This window comes from Ornithodoros turicata, chromosome 4 (genome assembly GCF_037126465.1).
Source record: "Ornithodoros turicata isolate Travis chromosome 4, ASM3712646v1, whole genome shotgun sequence".
NCBI classification, from domain to species: Eukaryota; Metazoa; Arthropoda; class Arachnida; order Ixodida; family Argasidae; genus Ornithodoros; species Ornithodoros turicata.
In genome coordinates, this window is record NC_088204.1 from 45391083 (window position 1) to 45410103 (window position 19021).

At 45.0% G+C, this 19021-nt stretch overlaps 1 protein-coding gene across 1 annotated transcript; it reads left to right on the top strand.

Annotated features, from left to right (window-relative positions):
* Nucleotides 1–272: 272 nt before the first annotated feature.
* On the top strand, nucleotides 273–19021 carry LOC135393084 (thioredoxin, mitochondrial-like). The gene is made up of 3 exons (XM_064623645.1): nucleotides 273–499; nucleotides 4746–4869; nucleotides 18818–19021. Exons 1-3 carry the CDS (start codon nucleotides 276–278, stop codon nucleotides 18932–18934), a joined length of 465 nt encoding a protein of 154 aa, XP_064479715.1. The 5' UTR covers nucleotides 273–275; the 3' UTR covers nucleotides 18935–19021.

The following is a 19021-nucleotide window of genomic DNA, read 5'->3' on the forward strand; positions in this document are numbered from 1 at the left end:
AAGCATGAGGTGAGGTGAGGAAGAGTTTCCATAAAAAAATTGCGGTGAGGTGAGGGGAGCAGAAAGATATTTTGGGCGGAAATTGAGGTGAAGGCAAAAATAGTGAGGACATTTGCCCACCTCTGCACATGAGTGGTGCACTGTTAGTTGTTACAACACGTGGCAAATTTGAGAGCCGACGAACCTTAGTGAACTCGCGACGCAGTCTAGGGAAATCGAGGGAAGTTTCAGAAACCATAGTTTCAGTGCCCGCCCTGGGCAACAAATGCAGGTGCATGTTGGCAACGCTGGCACAGTTTGCTTCTGCAGAAATGGCGGCGTACATTGCGGCGTTTCGTTCATCGTTTTTTCGCGTATCTAAACAGACTGTTCGGTGTAATCGCCGTTACATTTCATGTAGTTCTGTTGTGAACGACCAGTACACAGTTCAAGACCAAGCAGATTTTAAAGCCAAAGTCCTGGAAAGTAAAAAGCCGGTGGTAGTGAACTTTCGAGCCAGGTAACCGTCACTCCATGTTTGCACAATGCCTATTTATTTTCAGAAGTTCAGTGTGTGAAAGCTGTGCTGTAAACGCAACAGAGCAGTGTGTGTTGAATTGTGTGTCTGTATGAGTACGTGTCCTCGTTCCAACCGACCGAGCAGCGTGTGTTCCACAAGCACGAATATCAAAGCAACAAGAAATCGGTGATTTTAATGAAACAAACGAGTAATAAGAGAAGAGTAGCGAACTAATTGGGATCGACTGTTATGTAGCAAGGCAAGACACGAGAAACAAAGGCGCTGAAAGCAAAAACAACAATGCGTTGCATTGCCACCGCAAATCGTCGGCGTGTTGTCTTGGGCAAGGCTACTGTTCATGCTTTTGCACTTGGGCAATACTCGCGGAGGCGTTCTGCCCGAGGAACTGTAGCTTTCCCCAGGAAGGGAGTCCTCAGCTGCCCACCTGATCAATAAGTAGCTATCACAGATGAATGCATTGAGGTTGTGGTGTGTCTCCGACGGCCACAGAGTAGTGGTCGGAGTGTTAAAGGTACTGTAAAGCAGCACCGATGAAATGTCATTTAGTGTGGCTATTCGATAGTCCAAGCCACCAGGACAAAAACTGCAAGTTTCATTCCAATCGACAGTACAGTTAATTAGAAAATTACAATTAAAGATTACGGGCAACACTGTACTAGGTATTCGAAATGAATCTGTACTTCTGACACATACGGCGGCAACCACATTGCATGCGTATAACACTGGGCCCGACATAACAATCCACCATAAAATCCGCCCCTGCAATCCACACAACGATCCACATCTGAGGATAAAGGGATAAGCGAACTGAAATGAAATGCTGAGCCGTTGAAAAAGAAATGTGTCAGACGTCCAAGAAGCCAGACAGCGTCGGGACTTGTTTGTTCACAGAGGTTCACAGAGAGAGTTTGTTCGTTCGAAAGAGGCCGCGAACAAAAGAGGCGCGCAGGCGCAGCAGAGAAGTAGGGAGAGCCCCCATCGAACAGCGGCCAGCACTGGGTTACTTCGCAAAAAACAGGGGTTAACAGGTTAAACTGTTAACAGGGGTTTCAGAATGCATAGGTAAACAGGAAAACTAATAATATGGTTACTAAAATAACGAAGTTCCGATGTCATAGTGTGTAATACCAATTTTCAGTGTTGCCCGCTGTACAGGGGGTTGTTTGACACCAGGCGTCGCACCGCTCCACTACGCCGCATCTTTCATGGCAAATTAAAAATATTTATAGCTTGTTGTCGGTCGTATAGTTCCGCATATGGTATTTAGAAGCAACAAAGTCTCTAGTCACATCACCGGCATATCATGCTTGTCTACTGCTTTACAGTACCTTTAACCAAAAGAATGTCATTGAGGAAGTTTCATCCAGAGATTTTAGCAGGCAGATGAGGAGTGCAAATTTGTGGTCCTACACATGGGGACGTTCTCAACTAAGACACAATAGGCTGTCTAAAATAACCTGGAAGAAGTCCGGAGGATAGTCCATACAAACACAAGACAGAAGTGGTACAATGGATAGAACACACTGGGTTGCAGAAGGTGGCATCATAGGTGAATTCTGCAAGACTCCTGGACATTTTCTCAGGGAAGATTCATAAAGAGGGCCCCCTGGTTTATACATTTTTAAACACACACTTCTAACTGTAACTTAATTACTTTTTTCAGTAACTTGTATCTGTCTTTTTGAGTATTTTTTTAGTAAAAACGACGAAACACTGTCGCCGAGCAGGAAGTGGCGTGAAGGGCGCGCCGACACTAGGGATCTTCCAACCTCCATGTGCGTGAGAAGCTGCAGCAAACCGTCGAGGCTCCCTAGCCGACACCAGGCACGAGCTCCACTCCTCCTCTCCCTTGCTGCATGTGCACTTGCACGTGACATTCCTTGTTCCTCGCCACTCTCTGGCGGCCTTGGCGGTAGTGAAGAGAATGGCCGAGTTTGAAGGCGTCGACGCCACCTCGGGCGCGGACGCCATCTGTGAGGCTGTAACTACGAGCAGCCCGAGCACAGTTGCCTGCGTTCTGTCAGAGGTACCGTGGCCACAATATTGAGAGCACTTTAAAATCATCAGAACGAAGGAGAACAGGAATCTTGAGCTGAAATGTCTGCGCTGTGAGCCGAAGACGAAGTTTCTAAGCGTCTCACCTATCCTTGTCTCGGTTACCCCCAGTTTAGGCGTTCCTTTAAATGTTTTGCCTGCAATTACGTACGATTACCCATGAAGGGATGTCTCTGTGGCTCTAGAGTGACACCTAATATAAGCCAAAGGCGAAAGATATGGTCTGCGTACAGAATTGCAGGAAGTAACTCTACTCATACTCTGATACTTTTCCAAGGTATTTGTAACTGTATCTCGGTATTTTTTCCTGTCAGTAACTCTAACTGTAACTTAATTACTTTTGAAGCTGAGTATCTGTAACTGTAACTTAGTTTCTTTTGACCAGTAACTTTAACAACCCTGCGTGTAAGGACGGAAGGCAAGAGTGTATGTCAGTTCACCTGCGGCACTTATCGTTGGCTATATTTATGCCAGCACTTGACAGGTGGGTCAATGATGAAAGACTAGCTGGTGCATTTTTTCAGGTTCACACACTTATGCATGTAGACTATTTTTTAGTAATGGGGACAGAAGATGTTAATTGTGAGTCAGTGGTTCAGGTTTTCGTTGGCAACCCCTTTTGGTTGTTGCTCACGAGGGAATTCCTTCAGAACAGAGCATCTTGTGCATATCTCTGCTGGGCATTCATCCTCACATTGAAGAAACCGGTCCTCCCATTCCAACTTCTGCAAGATTGTGAAAATGGGAATCCTGTCCCCAATAGTTTGTTCCTCAGCTGGAAAGAGCTACCAACATAGCATACAGGAAAGCTTGTTCAGGCAGCTTGAACGTTTGGCAGAGGGTCCTGATTGGGATGTTAGTGAGCAAGCTACCACACCATAGAAGTCAGCGAGATAGGGTGTCTACCAACCTGGTAAACCTTAAAAACAGGGAATTATTGGGGAATTTTGATGCGACTGGAAAAGTCAGGGGATTATCAGGGAATTTGCCAAAAAAGCAGCGTGCATATTCTTTGCATACTCCTTTTTGTCCATCTTCCATCTTTTCCATTATTTTTGTTTCTCCTCCTTTTCCCATTAGAATAAGCTCACCTACCGTTTGACTGACCCTTGCTCTTTTTCTTCGAATAAGTGCATATTCCCCTGCTCAATTGTCTGTTGTGGACTCATGGTAGTGCATAACATAAAAAAAGGATCGAGTTACCATTGGTCATTGATTCACTGCCTCTCAACTTTATCACCCTTCACGCAGCCAGTCGTGGCAACGGTATTTGTAATAATCAAAAATACATTTCTAGTAGGTTTGCATCATGGCTACAAAATACAAAATGTGGCAGCAAAGTAGTTGTTATGGGTAACCACTAAAGCTGGCAAAAGATTAGACAAGTAGAATTACTGTGGAATTAACTATCCAGGAACAGGAAGGTATGAAGTTACTGTCAATGGGAGATGTCCATTCTTCGGGTAATATTCATGAAGTGCCCTTCGAAGGGTGGGCAAAAATTACAGCTGTTGCCAAGATTGGTAAGGCTTCATAAACAACATACACACCTGATGAATTGTGGAATGTTACTTATTGAACATTCCTATGAATATTCGATAAGCCTTTGATAGTCATAATGCTTATATTTGCATTTGGGTTATGTATAGAACATGTATAGAACATATATAGAACATATACATGTATAGAACATGTATAGAACAGAACATGTTTTGTGTTTTTTGTGTGTGTGGGAAGAAAGAGTGGTTTGTGTCATTTCATGTGTGTGTTTTCTGTAAGGTGGTTTAAAATTGTGTGACCAGTGGCATGGCCAAGCGGGCTAAGGCATCTCGTTTGTTAGTGGTAGCCAAGTTCGTGCTGAAGACCCGGTGGTGGTGGGTTCGAATCCTACCACCTGCTGTGCTGTCCGAGGGTTTCCCTGGGTTTTCTGAAGACTTTCCAGACATATGTTGGTACACTTGCCCGAAGTCAGCCTGGGACACATACTAACCCCACTCCTTTCTTCTGTCCTGTGTGTCCACACCCATAACAAAGAATTTTAAAAGGAAATTGTGCGTCGTGTCTTGTGTGCCTTTTGTCACCCTTCGTTGTCACTGCTTTGCTACATAAGACGTACCAACTGGCCTACCTCATATAAAGCATGCCTGCAATGGACCTTTATTCTCTGTAGTTGGTGCGGACCCTGCAAAATGTTGACACCGAGGCTGGAAGCGGCTGTCGATGCTATAGGCGACAAAGTTGACCTGGCTAAAGTGGACATCGATGAACAGGCGGATTTGGCAATGCAATATGAGGTGAGGTTATAAAATTATCTGGACTTGTGTGGTTTCAGTTTTAACTGAAAAGAAAACATACATGTGTTTTCTACAATGTGGCTTCACGAAAGCCACGGATAACATGTACCTATCATGAAAGGACATACCTGCATAAGATAGCTATCATTTTGTGTTCAATGCCGAAATAGCTGGCATGGCCAAATCTGACCGCTCAACCGTCCCTTTCAGTGTCTTTATGAGGCATAACACCTTCAGGAACGTTTTATGAGTGAGTTGTGAGGTATGCCCTGCTCAGTTCAGGTTCGTCATGGTTAATCAAGCAAGCATAATCAATATTCTGTCTGGCAAGTGCAAACATTTAAGAGCATTTTCAATGGTGACGATGACTGGAGCTTTTATGGTGCAAGGGCATGTGCAAAGCAGCGATGGGCGGGAGAGCGAAACAACTTGTAAGATTAGGATGACCACCAGAGAAGGTCACAGCAAAACTTTATTTGAATTATGATGAATGTGGTGCTTCATTGTGACAGAAAAGATGAAATGGATATACATGGCCTAAAACTCAATTCAAGTGACTTGTACGTCACTTAAGTACTCTACCTTAAGTACTTGTGGGAGTAGCTTGGTATATTACAAATACACTTTTAATACTCAGTGTTTAGTACCTTAACTGAAATACTTTTTGGCAGTAACTTATACTTATCTCCTAAGATGTTCCTAAGATACTCCCCTTTCTTTTTAGACAGGAATGCTGCTTACATGTACATACATTTAATCTGAGATATTCCAGGGTGCATTCTGTGGTGTGCCTGCAAAAGTGGGCTGTTGCTGAAGGGCATGTTGGTGAAACACAAGGTCTGTGTTTCACGGAGTAATATCGAGCAAGGATAGTTACAAGTGTTAATGCTTAAAATGAACGGTTGATTAAAACAATAGGTGTAGTTCAAGATGGTTTCCACGTTTACATTCATTTTTTGTGGCTCTTCTGAGTGCAGCATCGGCTACCATGTATTGAGCATGTACCACAAAGATATCGCGGGAAAACGAGAGTATCCGAACGACATCCATTTTTGTCTTCTCTTTGTTTGTATCTGTTTGTTAGCAAATTAGATAGTATCTCGAAAGTAAAGAAGTTGATCACAGACAAAAGAAACCCTGCGGTAAATAACGCAGTCATCGGCAAAGAGGCACACAGTTGAGGAAAGGCATGGGGGGTTGTTAATATAGATTAGAAATAGAACAGGACCTAGTACAGAACCCTGTGGGATTCCGGAAGTTACAGCCACAGAGTTGGATAGATTATTATTACACATGACAAACAAAGACCTGTAGGAAAGAAACTCACATACCCAGCGGAAAATGGATAGGTCAACGTTTTCTGTTGACAGCTTTTGGATGAGATACTTGTGGGAGACCTTGTCAAGGGCCTTTCGGAAGCCTAAAAACGCGTCTGTCTGGTGTAAAGAGTCTAGACTAGAAAAAATGTTGTGTAAGAAGCCGGTGAGTTGTGTTTTGCAAGAATAGTTCAGATGAAAACCGTGTTGTACAGGGTAGAAAAAACTGTTTTGTTCCAGGAATTTAACAACATGAGAATAAATAATATGTTCAAGAATCTTATTGCTGGTAAGAGAGATTGTAGTTAGCTGCCAGTTTGCTACTACCTGTCTTGAAAATAGGGACAACTTTCCCCACTTTCCAGGTGGCAGGCAGAACCACTTCCTTAAGTGACTGTGAGGATATACGTGTACGTCAAGATGAAGCTGGATATATGTTTAGAGGTTTTTCATATACACATTCATATTTTTCATTCAGTTTTTCAGTTTATGTTTAGAGTTTTTTCATAAATATCATCAGGGCCTGGTGGATGGTTTCAAAAATTTGATGATTTTGCTTATGTCCTGGGATGTGATCAGAATGTTATCCACACTGCGAGGCATAAATGACAGGACACACAGTATGAGCAGAAAAAAACGACGAGAAATACGAAGCAAACACAGACGCAGTGTTAGAAACTGGAATTAGATTACCCACTGGGTCAGCGAGACGAACGATGGATGCGTGGTCTTGCCCCTTCTCTCTATCAAAATTGCTTGGTCCCAATGAGCTTGGTGCGATGAAACTCCCCGTTCATCTCGTTGTTGTTGAGACGAATGAGGTCACTCGACTTGGGAGATATGACCTTCCAAAATTTCCTGGGGTTATTGACTATTCAGCAAGCTTTAGGGCAGATTTATACTGAAAGACGCAAGAGCAATAGGCACTCCAGGTATCGGGGTTGTGTTTCTTGGCCTACTTCAAGAGCCGGTTTTTCCTGAGTTGGTAAAATGAAACAGTTTGGCTCCTGTTTCATTTTCAGAAAAATAACTAAAATTGCAAACATTGTAGTCTGATATCTGCAACATGTTGGGGGTTATCTGAGCATGCCTCAGCACATCAGGCAAGTTGGGAATTAGTTTTGTGTGAGTATTATTTTCGAAAGGTGAGCAAGACACCGTACTTGATGGTGGATTATAATGTTGAGATGCAGAAAGGGGGTGACCAAGTGTATATATTCCATGTTATCACACATTAGAGGGGTACTAAACTGAAAAAATATCTCTTTGAGATATGAATAATGCAAAAGGAACTAGGTTCACCAATTGCGCCGTTTGTAATTAAAATATGAATAAAGGTGCCAATTTGGAGGTTCCTCTTTCCTTCCTCCAAATCTGCACAGAACGTCACCACCAGCATATCCAGTTATCAAAGCAAACATATTGCGAGAACTGCCTGTTCCCACATTTCTTTGTCCAATCGACGTGGTGCGAGGGAATCTCTGACTTGGCTGTGACACACACTACACACCTCGCCAGGGCGCACCTGTAGTAGCGGAAGCTTTCGCTAATACTGCCACACAACAAGGTAACAGGCACAGAATTAGACAGCGTTCATACAGGCAACTTTTTTCAGCAACTGTGCTGTCAGTGCCGAAACCAGGAACAACCAGCAACCCAAGTTGCTGGGCATCGCACCCCGGGTGAAGTATTGATCAATTGCCACGTGACTCCCGGTGGCATGATGTGATTTCGTTCGTGGGTTCAAATCATGCAGGGTCGGCTGAGAGGTATTTTAATTTTTTTACTAGTGCCTCACAGGCATAATAAACTTGTAGAGGAGGTGGTGTCCCTCTACATGAGTCCTGACCGGCGATGATGGAATGTCCCAGCGGGCAGATGGTCGTGGCCTCACGCTAGGACGGTGCCGGTAGAACTGCCGTGCCAGAGCCGTAGCGCGTGGCAGCAGAGGCACGTCTTCGTCATCACACACGGGCCGCCACATCACTCCCCCCCTCAGATGCGGAGCGGTGTAGAGCTAGCGGTTGGGGTCCGCGTCGATACATGAAGAGGAGGAAGACGGGCGACACGTGGAACAGGGACGACTTGTTCAGAAATCGCAGTAGCAGCAGAATGGTTGGTGCGGGCAAGCGCTGACCGGGCGGGTTCCAGGGGCGGTGTGAGGGCAGGTATGCCGAAGTAATTCAGAGAGGGGCGACAGAACCGCGACCGGTTCGTGAGCGCTGGGCTCGTAGTGTTGTCGCCAAGGAGACTGCGGGGAGGACCATCGTGAAGCACGGGGAGACCGGGAGTAAAACTCACTGTGGCCTCCGTGCGTGACCCCGGTGGAACGTTGGTCCCGGTGCCCCTTGACCGCATCTGGACGAGCTGCCAGTGTCTTGTATGGAAGCCTGGTGGGAAGGTGAGGCGGGCAGGGTTCTTGGACCGCAAGCGTAGCAGATGCGTGTGGGGCGGTCGACAGCGGCGTACCGCGACCGGTACAGGAGCGTGAAGCTCGGGAAGGTGCCGCTGGTGGAAGCCCGAGGAGTGCCATCACGAAGCGTGTGGCGACGTGACGTGGAGTGTGGGACCATTGTGACGTGAGCTGGGTAGATGGGTACAACCACGGTGTTTCGCGGCCGGGCGTTGCGATGAGTAGAGCCGCGGTGGATTGGCGTCGTCGCCTAGCGGTTCCTCGGTTGAACGATGCACCGCACCTTCAGAGATGACTTCAGAGGTGGGCTTGCAGGAATTTCGGATGGTATTGGGCCGAATTACGCCGAACATGGTGTTCATAGTTCGGGTCACCAAATGTAGAGGAGGTGGTGTCCCTCTACATGAGTCCTGACCGGCGATGATGGAATGTCCCAGCGGGCAGATGGTCGTGGCCTCACGCTAGGACGGTGCCGGTAGAACTGCCGTGCCAGAGCCGTAGCGCGTGGCAGCAGAGGCACGTCTTCGTCATCACACACGGGCCGCCACAAACTGACTAAGATTTGGTAAACAGCAGCTAAAGAAAAGACACCATTGGTTGGATTCGAACCCACATTCTCCAATTGCCTTAACGTTGCTTGTGGGTGGAGCCACCGAGTTGCACATGCTAACGCGGTCTCGAAGTGGCAGATGGGACATTTTGTCATTACGACGTGTCCATTCGTCATTTTGATGTGAAACTCCTCATTACATACACCTCACAACCAGCACTCATCGCGATATAGCGCGCACTTGTTAGTCTTCCTATGTTGCATTGGGAGGGTACTTGAAATAATGCGCATTGAGTACAGAATATACCTGCTTCCAGTAGCCTATGAGACGCACAAACACCAACCCCTTTAGAGCCCCTCTAAGTGCTCAGTTGCGAGTTTGCTGAAGTGTCCTCTACGTTACTTTTCTAAACTCTGTCTGTGTCTTTTGGCTGCATCTCAACGTTGTTATTTTCGTGTTTATTTAAACCAGAGAGTCGAACCGAACCCGAACCGAAAACCGTTATTAACCGTTATTTTTGGCCAAACCGGAACTGAACCGAACCGAAAGAGTCGACACCATCTTGGAGCTGAACCGGAACTAAACCGGTAAAAAAAATACCGGTTTCTGGTTCAAATAACGGTTCACACGGAATTAAATGCGAGACTTTGGATGTTGTGCACCAACACAAAAACTATTTTTCGTATTTTTTCTTCATTTATTAGCTTTGTAGACATCCTCTTGCTTGCAAAAATGTCGTGCCCTCCCAACAATGATCTGGATCTTCTCGAGTCACGAAATAGCAACAGATAGTAACTTAAAACTGCTTGGACTACTAACATCTAAGACATACACATAAATATATCAATTAGGGATCAACAGGAAATGAGGGACAGTTTTGGATAGTAGTCAATAAGTGACATATTATAATATACTAATCAGAGTCAGCTATACACAGGGTGTCCACCCTAGCAGCAGAAATGATCGCTGGTACATTGCACCGTCAATGGGAAACTGACACTCTCCTATGACGTTTGCGTCAGAAACAGGCACCGCACTTCAGGATCACTCCGTTTGTAACACAAACCTGTCAGTTTTTCTTTGACAGCGCTATGTCTTCGAGATCATTTCTACCGTTATCGCAGGCATCCTGATAAATGCGAATACGCGGACCAACCGACGTATGTCGTCGGCTGTGCGACCTTCGGTCATTCAAATATTCTTCTCTTCGTTTTTCTTTTTCTTCTTCCGTTCTCTTGTACGTAGTGCATTGCGAAAGCAAACTATCTGAGCTCAGTTCTGGCACGTATTCGTATGTACAATGCTGCAGCATAATTCCCAACGTGTGCGCGTGTGAACTTACATAAGCTCCTTATACGCTAGCCACACTGCAAACTTAATGAAACGGAATGCCGGCAAGTTTACCTCCTCACCAACTATCATCTTGTGTGGGGTCGTTCTCTCCTGGTTTGTTGAAAGCAGGGGCGCGTTGAAAAAACTGTGTCATTCGGGATGATGGTTGGTCAGGAGGTGAAGTTACTGTCGTTTCGTTTATTAAGTTTGCCCGGCCGTGCCTAGGGTACTAGAAAGTAAAGCACCGGCCACACTCATGCTGGTCAGAATGAAAAGAACATGCCAAGTTGGCTTTCTTTGTGGATTTAAAATAAAAGAAGCAAAACCGACCATAGTGACACAGTATCTAAAAATCATCAGTGGGTCTGAAATGAGTCGAACTGTCTGTTTGCACTTGCTTTGTCTTTGTTCCACAGACACTTCACTCTAACGCCGAGCACGGCGGCGGTCAATGCAAACACAATAACGTGCCCTTTAGTACACGTAATGTCCCAGAGCTCAGGATCGCACCATTCCAATCCAATTACATACCATGAAGCGTCGTTATCTGATTAACGTGTAATCGCGGTTCTGACTCGTAACGAATAATTTCAATTACTTAAATGACTTAGGCCAAGGTAGGAGGCTTGGTTGACTGTTATTCCTGGTGAGATTCTGCGAACAATCCAGTGGGTGAGTTAACCTCCCCGACCTGAGCTACGGGCGGGGAAAGTCAACCCAAACGAGTAATTCATGGCTATGCTCCTCTTGTAACCGCTACTAATCTTGTCTTTTATATTGCACAAACTCTTTCAAAATCCTGAATGACTACTGACGCTTTCCTGCCCACTTCAAGCACCGTAACACACACACGGAAGCTTGTTTTAACTTGCATGTTGTGCTTCATTCGCACCCGTCGCCCCTGAACCGGTTCGGGAACCGAACCGTTTGGAAAGAACCGGCTTGAACCATTATAATTGCTTTCTGGAGCTGCACCGGAACCGCACCCTTATCGTCGAACCTAAACCCGAACCGGACCGTTAAATGTTTCGGTTCGACTCTCTGATTTAAACAATAGTATTAGTCTGTAATAAAGTTGTAGATTGTGAGTGCTACTCTGTGTCTGCCCCCCTCCTTGGTTATCAATTTTTGCACTCATCTTCGTCCAAATTTGTGGGATATCTATTTGTTCCCCAAATATACTCCAATTTGCTTCTAGCACTTTCCACTGTTGTGGTTGTGTCCTTATCTTTTAAAGGAGATCGGAAAGCACTTAAAGCACTACCATTTTTTAAAACCAAGCTGTTATCCTGCCTATTAAAATGCACCGGTAATTCAATCAGCAGATGCACAGAATTCAATTTTGAAAAAAGCAACCGTGCGCAGCGGTGGCAAAGCCTGGAACGAGCTGACAAGACTCCCACGTCATCTTGATTTCAGGAAAGGGGAGCCGCAGGTTGGTAAACAGGAACGTCATCTGCTATTTTTCACTCTGAACCACACCGTAAGCCAGAGCGGTGGAAGTAGTCTCTTTTCACTTTGGTCTATGAACATGGCTCTACAGACACCATTCAAGGCATAGTTCAAGGTTAGGCCGTGGGTAGTTTCATTTTAAATTGAACAACGGATGAAAGTCGTATTTTTTAATTCGCCCAGAAAAAGTATATGTTAGAGGACAGCTCAAACGAAGCAAATTGCACCACGTGCGACGCTCGTGCGTGGGGTAGTTTCCGCGAGGAAGAGGAGGAAAGACTGAGGCTGCTTGAGCGCGCTTTCTTCTGGACCGACTTTAACGGGATCTAGCACAGCTGATTTTATGCCTAGGAACTGGAGGTTTTTTGTGATTATAGGCTGCACCATAGACACTGTCGACAGCCACCCACAGAACTCTGAGGGCCATAGATTTTCTGTTAAAAAATGCCAAACTTGGCGTAAACGTTCAAAGAGGCCAAACTTTGTTCCCAATTTGCTTCATGACGGAACGTATGAGGACATCAAGCTTAGTGCCATTCGATAGGACGTTGAAAGAACTTTCGTGTTGTATAAAGTTAATTTTTCTCAGTCCAGTGCTTTCTGTGTTATTAGCTTGAGAATCGCACATGGTAGGCGAAAATTGCCAATGTTGCATCTCAATTTTCTCAAAAATGCCATCTTTGATTTCCTTGATTATTTTTGAAAAGGTGGTGTCATGCCTTTACTTTAGACACCAAGTGAGACAATCTTTTATTTTTACCCGAGAGACGAGCAGCGATTTTTTTTGTCAGGCAGGGTCCACGAGGCTGCGGCCTTGCGCGCCCCACCTACGAGCACGCGACCTTCAACCTCTTCTTTGCTACAGGTCTCCTGCTGACGGAAAAATGAATGACCACACTGCGTGAGCTTGTTGTAGTGTCCCCAGAGCATCATTTTACATTTACCCAATGGTCTCCCAGTTCCGTCAGGCTCATTCAAACCGTGGGAGAGTACACGTGTTGCCTGTGCGCCCTTGACGAGAAGCCCCAGTCCTCGAACATACCGACAAAGTAGTGAGAAGAAACGAAGTGCTTCGTAAAGATCTTTATCCAGTGGTAACATCGTAGCTTTTGTTTCAGGTTGCGACCAGTCCCCCAGGCAGTGTGAAAGTCACATCCTTTTCATTGGTAAAAGAACGTTGTGGAAGTTTCGCAAAACGTAAAATGTGCCCATTGCGAGACCCCTGCAGGTGATGGATGCAACCATTGGATTAGCATCATCCGATAGGCTTAGATATGAACTTTCACATGATATAAAGTGACTGGGTTCAAGCGCATGGATGCCAAAACGATTACTGAAGACCGCACTGAGGGTTTAAGGTACCTACGGCTACCGGAAATGAGGGATTTTAGTTGTGCGTTGTTCTGTTGGAAATTTTGATTCCCACGGTGGCACTGGCACAGCTCGTGGAGGGCGAACGTGTTATACTTGAGAGCAGCAACATGCTGTCATCATAGCAGTCTTACGGGCTTTGTATAGAGTACTCGTCTTGGTTCCGAAATAACGCTACAGGGCATAAAACTAATTAAAGGTAGCATGCACAGCTTCGGAACTATCACTTATTGCTCCCAAGCTAAGAGACGGCTGCAACCAGGCGGCCACAACTTTGTATTCTCACGTGTTATAACTTTCTGTCCCCTGAGGCCGTAGTTCTGCCTTCCTAATATTAACTCGCACGACAGCCTCATGGCGTGCGTATGTACATTGCCTCAAGCACATGTGCGGGAGAATAGTGAATATGCGTACGTGCATACGCACACGTCGTGCGTGTGCATAATAGCAAGTTCAAGGCGCCCACGAAAGTATTGCCCTGCGTCTCCAAAGGCAAAAATAAACATACGTACCATAAGTGCAAAATAAGTACAGAATGCAACATCTGGGCAATAAATTACAAAGCAAAGACTACGAAGCAAAGCGCGCTCGTAAACATACGAGGAGCGCCTTTGTGTGGAAATATCGCTCCACGGAAAGGTAGCCCAGCGTCTCAATCAAAAAGAGAAAAGGTACCTACCTTACCAGCAGCGCAAAGTACAGGCACAATTCTGCCCCTGTGGAATAAATCGTGAAAAATATTCTGGCGTTTTAGAAATAATTAAGATCGAACATGCAAAATTTTCGCGTACCACTCATGGTTTTGCGATACTAGGCGGACGAAAAATGCGCTTGAACCCAGTCACTTTATCTCATGTGAAAGGTCCTGTAAAGCTTTCGGATGATACTAGTTTAATGGTGGCAGCCATCATCTACAGGGGTTTCGCAATGGGCACATTTTATGCTTTTCGAAACTTCCACAACGTTCTTTTACCAATGAAAAGGATGTGACTTTCACACTGCCTGTGGGACTGGCGGCAACCTGAAACAAAAGCTACGATGTTCCCACTGGATAAAGATCTTTACGAATGCTTCGTCATACTTTATGCTTTAGATGTTTCTTTTCTTCTCACTACTTTGTCAGTATGTTCGCGGACTGGGGCTTCTCATCAAGGGTACACAGGCAACTCATGTACGCTCCCACGGTTTGAATGAGCCTGACGGAACTGGGAGACCATTGGGTAAACGTAAAGTAATGCTAAGGGGATACTGCAACAAGCTCACGCAGTGCGGTCATTGATTACTCCGTCAGCGGGAGACCTGTAGCAAAGAAGAGGTTGAAGGTCGCGTGCTCGTGGGTAGGGCACGCAAGGCTGCAGTCTCGTGAACCATGCCTGACCAAAAAAATCGCTGCACATCTCTGAGGTAAAAATAAAAGATTGTCTCACTTGTGGTCTAAAGTAGAGACATGACGCCACCTTTTCAAAAATAATCAAGGAAATCGAAGATGGCATTTTTGAGAAAATTGAGGTGCAACGTTAGCAATTTTTGCCTACCATGAGCAATTCTCAAGCTAATAACACAAAAAGCACTGGACTGAGAAAAATGAACTTTATACAGCACGAAAGTTCTTTCAATGTCCTATCGTATGGCACTAAGCTCAATGTCCTCAGACGTTCCGTCATGAAGCAAATTGGTGACAAAGTTTGGCCTTCTTGAACGTTTACGCCAAGCTCGGCATTTTTTAACAGAAAATCTATGGCCCTCAGAGTTCTGTGGATGGCTGTCGACAGTGTCTATGGTGCAGCCTATAATCACAAAAAAACCTCCAGTTCCTAGGCATAAAATTAGCGGTGCTAGATCCCGTCAAAGTCGGTCCAGAAGAAAGCGCGCTCAAGCAGCCTCAGACTTTCCTCCTCTTCCTCGCGGAAACTACCCCACGCACGAGCGTCGCACGTGGCGTGATATGCGTTGTTTGAGCTGTCATCTAACATATATTTTTTCTAGGCGAATTAAAAAATACGACTTTCACACGTTGTTCGATTCAAAATGAAACTACCCCCGTGAGATTGTGGAGGCCATCCTCATTGAACTCCACGAACAACGTTACTCAAAAATCGGTCAACCTGTCGCCGCTTGAGCTCGCTTTCTCTCCTGCGACCTTCCGGGGTAGGTGGATTATAAAAATAAACTTGAGGTGCCAGTTGAACGCTGTTCTGTCCGTGTCTGTGTTTTATATGTCGTCCCTCATCGTGATGATTGTTACTGTTGCCCTGTTGTTGGCAGCAATAAGTATAAACATAGGGCAGCACTAAGCTCGGCTTTAGTTCATGCTTCAAAATGATTTCTGCATTGCTATGATCACTAATTTACCTGTCACTTCGACGAGCACCTTTGCTAGTCATTCAGTTAATGTATTATTCAGGTGGAGGACTGTCAGACACAATCCAGCAAAGTCTATCACAATATGCCGTCGCGGCATCAGGCGTTGAACATCCATGGGCTGTTGCACAGACCAACGGAGCCAAGCAATGTCATAAAACCACCACAATTTATGGTCAACTTACCAATCATCGAGCTAAACGAGAATTAGCCGATGCAGGCTACAAACGTGAATGACATAAACACGCAAGGTTGAATTCATCTGTGCTTTCTCTGCGCCTTTTGTTTGGTTACCACATAGTAACTGACAACGCCGATTAAGTTTGCGCCCGCCGACATATCAACGTGCACTGAAACTGGCAACACGTGTCGATATTTCGGAGGCACTTCGAAGTCCCTCCCGGGTGTAATTCGAAATAAAGTGATCAATATCCCAGTTGCAAAATGAACTACTGTAAATAAATGTTATCTGACTATAAAATGCACAGTTGCTTGCAGGAAACTACCAATGGCGAACTTTGACTAACCTGGATAAAACAATGCAAACAACGGACTACCTGACCTAATAATAAACTAACCAACATGATGCACACTGTTATGTCTGTCCTGCTTAGCCTTACGGCTGCCAAAATGTGGCTTTCATTGCTAATACGACCTGGACAGACATCGAAAACACATGAATTTTAATGGTTTAGTGGAAACGTTAACTTCGAGATTGGAGATTTCACGACTAATATCGAGGTGCTCCCTTATCACCACTTGACAGGGAGAAAGCAAGGGGGGAAAAAGGCAGCACTGACCGTTTGATGACTGATGACGTTTTTTTCCTTCTCTTCTTCGTTTCACCTTGAGGAGCGAGCTGAGCGGGAACGTGCGCAGCACTGTTCAAGTGTCTTTTTTATATGAAAAATATTGTGTACAGAGAAAATTTAACTGACCTGCTTTCACAATGTGTTCGGAACTGAAAATGTTTTAGATGGCTTTCAGAGCTCCTTTAATGGGATGTGGAAATTTTTACATATAGCTGGGAAGTAGTTCTCGTGCACTGCCCGTTCTGCGCCTTTGAGCAGTAATGGGCTTGGCAATGAAAGATCTAGAGCAGAAAAGGACTGACTTTTCACAAGATTCTGAAATATATTCCAAAAAGATGTATCTCAAATTGAAAAGATGTGTTCATTCCCAATCAATGATTTGAAGTGTACTGATGGGCGCCCCAGAGCTCAGCTCGGGCATAGAATAGCAAGGCCTTTGAGAATTCACGGCAGGCCATGGAGTACTATGCAAAAGTGGGAACCACTCGTTCGCTCTTTCCCATAGTATTCCACCTAGTCCATTCCAGTGACTCATAATAGTGCACAGTAGTGTGTAACAACAATGGTGCTAAATACAATGTAGAGGTCAACAAAAGTGTTATGGTGCTGACAAGCTGGTGCATGACATAATGTAATGGCAAGGATTGTAGACATTTCTTATGTGTTTGGTAGTAGCGATAGAGGGATTTATGCGGCAGATGTGTACCTTTTTTGTGCTGCCTAACTTACCAGTTCTTCTGTTGGTGTAAGGTGGGCTAAAACAGTAATGGGCCATACTCATTTCTCAAGTATGTTGCAGTAGTGTGCCAATAACTTAAGAGTCTTATACCTTTGTCAGACAGTATTCTAAATGGCAGTTAACATAAAGGGCCTTTCGATTTTGAAATTGCCTATATGGAGCAGCCACAGTCAGGTGAGCTGTAAAGGGACCTCTTCTTGCTAACTTCCTTGCATCAGCTGGTTCGTTTCCGTTTCATTTTGTACCCCTGTGCTAAGGTTGACATCCTACCAAACATTGCCAACTTGGTAATAATCTGGATCTGGACTCTTATTGTTTAATGTTTCATCAATCACTTGAGCATTGTCAGAAGCAATGTGGTCGGATACTGTTGTCGAGAGTACTCTGTTTTGATTCGTAAAGGCCATTCGGCATTAAGGGCAATTTTTAAAAAGGGCCCTTACGCTGCCGTCTGACAGTGTTGTCAAATGTCATTTTTCGGAATGACGACAACAACGTGAAAGTGGCCACAAGATTCTTCTGCCAGTGCATGGCTATTTGGTATCGTGGCCACAGCATCGAAAGTGTCACCCGCCATGGTGCTGAGAGTACCTGGCACGGATGATGGGGAATGGTAGGCTAAAATGATAAGAAAGATGGGCTCACTAATTCTGTGACTCATCTAATCAGTCAAATACAAACAATCACGGTAGTACCGGTGCATCAAGTCGCAATGACCTTTCCCGAAACCTGAGCAGGATAGCGCTGTGTACTCGGTTGTATGTGAGAACGGTAAGCAGAAAAACAGCGCCAGATTTTTAGGGCTATTTTTAGTGCTATAAAGCGAAGCGCTGTGTGTGGGAACTGGCCTTTACCCCATGTTGCAGTCAGTTTAGGACAGAGATTATCGTATAGGAACTAATGAGTACGTGAGCTTCAGTGAAGGATGGAAACTGATACTGTATTACCTCAGTCTCATTAAGCTTCAATAAAGTTTGAACGAAACACACATAATTGAAGCTCATTCTTAAGTGTGGATCACTTTCGTGAAATCTACTTTTGGTACAGAGGAGCATAAGTAGTTGTCTGTGAACGTCACAGAGGCCACACATCCTCGTCACCACTGTAACAGCCGTGATGCTACAGCTAGGAAATAAACACAATACACGAGGGTTCGTGTGGGAGCAGCGCTTTACTCTGGTATGATTAGCTCGGTCAGCTGATGGTCAGATGTGCGAGAGCCTCCAGCTGATGCCTCAGTGGTCGTCACCACTACACGCGTAGACTCCGGTAGCTTACAAAAAGCTAGTATGCTAACCACCAAGAAATAAGCTTTCGATCTTCTCGATTTGCTGTCAGTGCTGCCTTTACAATACATCATTGTGGATTTTGCTGATTCTTTGCCATTTGGAGACTGAATGTGTTGCCCCTGGATGAAGCTACTTTTCCTGCTCAGTGTTGCTCTGGGGATAAGCTCAGACGGGGAGAGCTCCGTAAATACTAGAAAATTACAGAAAAAGTGGGAGTTGGTTGTGTGTTTCCTCAACATCTTATGCCTAGTCATATCAAATTGTGTGTACATTATTATCTTACCCATTATCTTCTGTTTCTTCCTCATACAGGTGGAAGCTGTGCCTTCAGTGGTGATGATTCAGAATGGAAAAGTGACAGACCGCTTTGTTGGGCTCAAAGATGATGATCAGATTAAGAGTTTCCTGGCAAAAGTAGTCGCTAGTTGATAAAGTTTCCCAACTGCTATAGTTGTTCATATATTATTTAGTTGCTGCTTCTTAATTGAAAGAATAAATTATCTTGCTTTGTTATAA